The 7,885-nt window shown below is 27.7% G+C and overlaps 1 protein-coding gene across 1 annotated transcript in view; it reads left to right on the top strand.

The window, feature by feature from the left end:
• Positions 1–2,756, top strand: part of LOC111684070 (cytosolic carboxypeptidase Nna1-like) — a 35,302-nt gene extending 32,546 nt beyond the window's left edge. The window contains exon 3 of the mRNA XM_046947532.1: positions 2,242–2,756. Within this exon, the coding sequence (XP_046803488.1) occupies positions 2,242–2,331 (90 nt within the window). The 3' untranslated portion in view covers positions 2,332–2,756. The remainder of the gene's footprint in view (positions 1–2,241) is intronic.
• The last annotated feature ends 5,129 nt before the right edge of the window (positions 2,757–7,885 follow it).

Below are 7,885 nucleotides of genomic sequence, written 5' to 3'. Positions count from 1 at the left end.
ATAGTCTAGTCTATAGTCTAGTCTATAGTCTAGTCTATAGTCTAGTCTATGGTCTAGTCTATAGTCTAGTCTATGGTCTAGTCTATAGTCTAGTCTATGGTCTAGTCTGTAGTCTAGTCTATAGTCTAGTCTATAGTATAGTCTAAAGTTTAGTCTATAATAGTATAATTTAAAGTCTAGTCTACAGTGTCGTTTAAAATCTAGTCTGGTCTATAGTCAAGTATATAGTCTGATCTAGGGTCTAGTTTATAGTCTAGCCTATAGTCCATAGACTAATCTATAGACTGGTCTGTGATCTATTGCAATGTCTGGTTAATAGAATAATCGATAGTCTGATAAACGTTCTATTATAAATTTATTATATAGTCTAAGTGTAGTTCATATAATAATTTGTTTGGAAGTAATTTTAAAATTTTTCGTTTTAAATATTTCCAGTAAATCTCTACGTAATTCTCAAAAAATTACTACTTAATCTCTATTTTAAAAACTGTTTATTCTACCACTTAACACAACTAAATTCACGTAATACATTTAAATTCACATTTAAATTCTATTAATGAATGTATAAAATGCATTTTTACAAATTTTACTATCAACGTTCTTTTTTATAATAAATGTATTTGCTACATATTTAAATAATAAAACCCTGAAAATAGTATTAAATTTAAAAAACTAAGTATTTTATATACAAGCATAAAACACACACACATATGTACGTTATCAAAATTTAAGGCCAACGGATGCCATAATACGATGCATATGAATGCGCATAAATAAACTTTTTTATAATGTATAAGTGCAACTACATATTTTTGTGTGTTTGAGAGTGTATATGTTTTGAATAAAATCGTATAAAAAGAAATCTTTACAGAATCAAAATAATTTAATACGACTGCTGAATACATATACTACATATGTATGTATGTGTATAATATTCTGCTATTATATTCTAGGTGAATAGAATAAATTATATACTGCATGAAGTATATTAAAAAAAAACTTAAAAATATTGAAAAATTAATAATGGAAATATTATAAAAAATGAAAATATTTAAATTTAACTAGAAGCTCAAATGATTTATGCCATGAATTATAATGCATACACCATATATGGGAAAAAAAACTTAATAGTTTTTAAACATAATTATATAAAATAAAAAACTTATTTAATAAAAAGTTTATTATTTAAAAGTAGTAGTTGTTATGTTTATGTATAATAAGGTAGCGCAGCAATTGTTTGTTTGTTTGTTTATTCATTTGTTGTTGTGAAGTCTTCAGTCAGAACTATAGTTCTAACAATAGTCTATTCTACAGACTGGTCTTCGTCTGTAGTGTAGTCTAAGCTATCGTCTAAGCTATAGTCAGAACTACAGTCCACGATATAAAATATAGTGTAGTCCACTGGCTGTTCTTTTATATATTCTGAACTATTGTTTATATATACAAGTTGTTCAATTTTCAATCGGTGTCTATAGACTAGACTATAGACTAGACTATAGACTAGACTATCGACCAGACTATAGACTAGACTATAGACTAGACTATAGACTAGACTATAGACTAGACTATAGACTAGACTATAGACTAGACTATAGACTAGACTATAGACTAGACTATAGACTAGACTATAGACTAGACTATAGACTAGACTATAGACTAGACTATAGACTAGACTATAGACTAGACTATAGACTAGACTATAGACTAGACTATAGACTAGACTATAAACTATAGACTATTTTAAAGGTTTCATAACGTAATTTAAAGAACCACCCTAATGCTTTTCATTCTGAATTCTACTTTAATGAGCATAACTGGAAGCTGATAAAAAACCAATCAGAATTTGTTTGTGGTTTTTATAAAAGATTCTTTGTTATTTAGTATTTTAAATATTTAAATAATCATTCCACACAAGGGTTTTTTTCTTTATTTTCTTTTTTTTATTTTTTGGTGGTTATTACATGAAAATATGTAATTAAATAATTTGTAATTAATTTTTTTATATTTTGCAATAAAAAATAGGAGAGATTAATTAACAGTTGTTATAGTTTAAAAAATTAATATAATATAAATTTTATATGCACAGCTGACTTTATCCATTAATACATATAAAGTAAAAATTTTTAAATTAACAAAATAATATCGAGTTTTCCATTAGGAATCGCAAAATTTTAAATATAAAATTTTTTATTTAAAATATAAAAAATTTTAAAAATATTTTCTTTTTCATTTTCTTTTCAGGTATGTAAAATAAGAGCTCATACTACAAACATTTTAGGTAAATATATATACTTATGCAAAAATTTTAACATTAATTTCAATTTATACTAAGGAGCGATAATTTAGCAAAATGTTGTGAGAATTAAAAAAAAAAAAACGAATTTCTTTAAAACATTCGCGAATATTTCACAAACTTTAAAGATTCAGTTCATAGCGAATAATTCACTAAGAAGCAATAATTTATCAAAATGTTGTAAAAATTTAAAAAATATCCTAATTTATTAAAAACATTCGTGAATATTCGCGAAATATTTCCATTGAACGGAAATGGTTGATAATATATTCACTAGATTAACAGATCTTCGTCAAAACTTTCTCCGGTTTTAAATTCAGTTTTTTGCGAATAATTAACAATTATTAAATTGAATATATTTACGAATAATTTTGTTCACAAAACTACCATGAATATTCGCGAAAATATTCACTAAAATTAAATTAAATAAAAAAATAATTTTATTGCCAAATATTCACCACTAAAGGTAAGTTAGACTAAATATCTTAAGATTTGCGAATTCCTTAAGAAATATTCGCGAATATTATTATATAAAAAAAAAACAATTCAGAATAGTTTCTTGTTATTGATGACAAGAATTGTTTTAAATCTTTGTAAAGATTCCTTAAATATTTCTTAGATTTGTAGCTTTTACTTCTCGGAACATTCGCGAATATATTTTCAAGAGTTGCAAATTTTTGAAAAATAACAAATTTTGCTCTCACAAATAGAACTCAATTTGTACACAAAGGAAAAATGTTATTTATAATGTTGTGACATTTTGTTGTGGAATATTCTATGATTTTTTAAAAAAATTATTTTGAAAAAATTATTTAAAAATTTTTTAAAGACATACTTAAGAAATATTATATTTATTGAAAATATTCAACATATCAACCACATTTTCTCTTTGATATTCCTATTATTAATATTTTCTATTAAAATTCTTCTTAATGACTTTTTAAACAAATCAAGCGAAACCACATAATTCTGCCTGTAACTTCCCCTTTCTCGGCAATAATTATTCAACATCTTTTTCAAATAATTTTCATAAATTACATTTTAAAATTTTTGTGGCTGCAAGTCAAATGCAAATTTAAAACATACAATTTAAAATGAAGGAGTGTACATTAAATGCAACTGAAATAAATGTTTTGGCGTTTTTTTTACACGCTTTTATGTTAGTGGCAGCTACAACGTAGTGTTTTGAATATTTCATAAAATAAATTTATGAAAAAAAAAACAAGAAGAAAAAATAAATAAAATTACAAAAATAAAAACTGCACATGCAGTTTTCTGCTTGACATCACATGCACACGTCTCACTTTTTTGGCCACGATTTTCAAGTTTTTTTTTTTTTTATAAAAAATTCCTTATTCAAAAAAGTAGCATGAGTACATAACTTTTTCACATTCAAAATTTTTTTGGACGACAAGTGTTAAAAAATGATGTTGTAAAGAAAAAAATGCGTACACAAAAAGTCAGGTAATTGTATACTGAGGATTCTACTACAAAAATAAACTAAATTTATACAACCTCCACTCACAACTAAGTGACAGGAAAATTGGAGCCACTTTTATGGTTGTAGCTGATTTTGTTCGTTTATTTTTTTTTGTTTTTGCTACTCTAGTCTATTTGATGTTTAGTTTGGATTTTAAATTTGAAAAATGTGTTTTTCTACTCAAAAAGACAGATATTCATTCATTCACTTTTTTGCCTACACATCTCATATGGGAGTTTATCTTTTGATGTTTGGCATTATTACTATATTTTTTTTTACTCCTGAGTTTTTCCTTCTGTTCATTTGCCATTTTTATAGGGCAGTAGTAAGTAGTAATTTTGCTTTTAAGCATGTCATTTAATTGGATGGCCAAGTCATAAATCATTTAAGATAATTTTTAAAGTGGAAAAAAATTGGCAAGAATTTTGAGTAATGCTTGAGTATGCTTTATATGGGTCAAATTTTATTGCAATTCAATTAGTTTTTCTTATTGGTTTTTCTGTAGTAATTATTATGTAGCCGATTTTAAATAAAGTACATTTTGCTTTGCGAATATTTAAGTATTTTATATAGTTTGCCTATACAAATATTTGGTAGACAAAATAGTTTTGTCGTTGATGTATAAAATGTTATAAAAGATCAGCGATTGCGAAAAATATTCGAAAATTTTTCTCGTAATTAAACACAATTTTATAATGGAAGGTATACATGCCTCATGTTCCGAGCTTTTAAGGACAATTTTTAAATACTATATAAATATTTGCAGTAAAAAACTAGTCGCGATTATTTCTCTTAAGATTCGGTTCTAGTTCAGTTCTAGTTCAGTTCTAGTTCAGTTCTAGTTTAGTTCTAGTTTAGTTCTAGTTCAGTTCTAGTTCAGTTCTAGTTCAGTTCTAGTTCAGTTCTTGTTCTAGTTCTTGTTCTAGTTCTTGTTCTAGTTCTAGTTTAGTTCTAGTTCAGTTCTAGTTGAGTTCTACTTCAGTTGTAGTTCAGTTCTAGTTCAGTTCTAGTTCAGTTCTAGTTCAGTTCTAGTTTAGTTCTAGTTTAGTTCTAGTTTAGTTCTAGTTCAGTTCTAGTTCAGTTCTAGTTCAGTTCTTGTTCTAGTTCTTGTTCTAGTTCTTGTTCAGTTCTAGTTCAGTTCTAGTTGAGTTCTACTTCAGTTCTAGTTCAGTTGTAGTTCAGTTCTAGTTCAGTTCTAGTTCAGTTCTAGTTCAGTTCTAGTTCAGTTCTAGTTCAGTTCTAGTTCAGTTCTAGTTCAGTTCTAGTTCAGTTCTAGTTCAGTTCTAGTTCAGTTCTAGTTCAGTTCTAGTTTAGTTCTAGTTCAGTTCTAGTTCAATTCTAGTTCAGTTCTAGTTCAGTTCTAGTTCAGTTCTAGTTCAGTTCTAGTTCGGTTCTAGTTCAGTTCTAGTTCAGTTCTAGTTCAGTTCTAGTTCAGTTCTAGTTCAGTTCTAGTTCAGTTCTAGTTCAGTTCTAGTTCAGTTCTAGTTCAGTTCTAGTTCAGTTCTAGTTCAGTTCTAGTTCAGTTCTAGTTCAGTTCTAGTTCAGTTCTAGTTCAGTTCTAGTTCAGTTCTAGTTCAGTTCTAGTTCAGTTCTAGTTCAGTTCTAGTTTAGTTCTAGTTCAGTTCTAATTCAGTTCTAGTTTAGTTATAGTCCAGTTCTAGTTCTGTTCTAGTTTAGTTCTAGTTTTTTTTACATTTCATTATATATTTATATATTAATTTAAATAGATTAAGGATGGCTTATGTGGCTTGTCTGTAGGTCAGAAAATTCTACTATAATTACGTACTAAAATGTACTAGTTCAGTTATAGTCCAGTTCTAGTTCTGTTCTAGTTCTGTTCTAGCCCTGTTCTAGTTCTGTTCTAGTTCTGTTCTAGTTCTGTTCTAGTTCTGTTCTAGTTCTGTTCTAGTTCTGTTCTAGTTCTGTTCTAGTTCTGTTCTAGTTCTGTTCTAGTTCTGTTCTAGTTCTGTTCTAGTTCTGTTCTAGTTCTGTTCTAGTTCAGTTCTAGTTCTGTTCTAGTTCTGTTCTAGTTCTGTTCTAGTTCTGTTCTAGTTCTATTCTAGTTCTGTTCTAACTTGTAACGGTTCAGGCGTTGTGCCCTATCCTTCAGGAGACCTGCGCTACCTATTATTCCGACCGTGCTCAGGATTTGGGGTGGTGTTCTTGTCTTCATCAGGATAGGCTAAGAACCGCACATTAACTTATTAGTTATTAGTTAATATTAATAGCTACCTTTTAAGTTAATGTGCGGTTCTTAGCCTATCCTGATGAAGACAAGAACACCACCCCAAATCCTGAGCAAGGTCGGAATAATTCTAACTAATTCTGTTCTAGTTCTGTTCTTGTTCTGTTCTAGTTCCGTTCTAACTCTTGTCTAATTCTGTTCTAGTTCTGTTCAGTTCTAGTTTTGTTTTTGTTCTTGTTCTGTTCTAGTTCAGTTCTAACTCTTGTCTAATTTTGTTATAGTTAAGTTTCATTTCTGTTCATATCTGTTTGGGTCCTAGTTCAGAAAGAAATCGCGATTGTTCCTCCTACCCGTGAACTTAATTTTTTTAGAATTTGTCGATTTGAAAAGCAAAATTTTTTAAATATGGTTACAGCGGAAAATATTGTTGTAGAGGTCGTGATATGTTAATAGGATCAACTTAAGAAACTCCTCATACATACCCTTTTGCAAGCTCTATAGATTTATTGCTAAAGAAAATTTTAAATAAGCCAACAAATTACCAACCTGAAAACAAAAAGAATAAAAACTCATTAATAACATTTTTTTTAATAATATGTACTTAAAAAATATGTTAAAAAGAATTAGAAAATATTTTCAAAATTTAAACGAATTTTTTTTGTTCTGATATCTTTCAACACATTATTTGCTTGCTCTTTAAATGTCACTTAAAAACAAAATGCAGTCCTTAAACCTTTCTACTTCGATGTTGGTTGGTTGGTTGCTTCCTTTTAGCGTTAGCATACTCACTCTCTCTTTACCATTCATGTCATTTAACAATTTTCAAAAAGAAATTTAAAATAGTGTTTCCTTTTGAAATAATCCCTCTTTTGTTGCTCTTTATGAGTTTGTCTGAGGAACTTTGTATTAGATTCTGTATGTGTGTGTTTGAGTATCTAAAAGTTCTTAGTTGTGTTGTTGATACAAATTTAAAAGTAGTTAAAGTACCTTTTAAAAATCATCCTAACGTTTGTTGCGTTTTTTAACTATTTTAGAAGACACACATAGTTAAATTGTAATAAAGCGCAATAAATTTTATAGGTTTCCTTTACTTATTTTTAAAATAAACACTACAATTTAAATATTTTTTTTTTTGATACAAATTCCCAAAATTTTTTAACAAATTTAAAATTATTAAAGTTTTGTACACGTAGCCTTTGCCAGTATTTCTATTGTAATGTAATTTCAACGGCAACCACTGAATCACAGCTTTTTTCATACAACAAAACAGCACCAAATAATAAAAGAAATGCTCGCACTTTCCCCAAACACCTGCTACAGTATAGACACCATAACTAAAAACTATCTAGCAACGAGTCTCGCCCCATTCCACCTCCCATAAAATGTAAAAAATATTAAATTTTATATAAAATATTCTCGTAAAATGAAAACAAAATATGAAATATGCATAGACAAGTGCAACACTAACTGGAGCATAAATAATTTTTATCCACAGGAAAAAAATAAACAAATAAAATTTAAATAAATTTTCTTTTGCATGTTACACGTTTGCCACACCTCCTTCCTCTGTAGCCCACACCCATCAATTTTATTAATTTCAGCAATGTAATTGTTAGGGCAAAGAAAAACAAAAATAATAAAATATATTCATAAAATTTTATCATCGTCTTTATCACAAATATTTATATTAAAGAATAAATATTTCAGTTTAAAAGGATAGAAAAAAATGAAAAAAGAAAAAAAACTATTTATACGAAATGATCAAAGTAATGCTCAAAATAAATTAATACAAATTATAAAAATGCACAGTGAGATAGAGTACTATTCTAGTTCAGTTCTAATTCAGCTCTTGTTCAGTTTTTATTCAGTTCTAGTTCCGCTCTACTTCAGTTCTAGTTCAGTTCTAGTTCAGATCTAGTTCAGTTCT

Source organism: Lucilia cuprina, chromosome 3, assembly GCF_022045245.1.
Source record: "Lucilia cuprina isolate Lc7/37 chromosome 3, ASM2204524v1, whole genome shotgun sequence".
In the NCBI taxonomy this organism is placed as follows: domain Eukaryota; kingdom Metazoa; phylum Arthropoda; class Insecta; order Diptera; family Calliphoridae; genus Lucilia; species Lucilia cuprina.
This window is presented reverse-complemented; position numbering and strand designations above follow the sequence as displayed.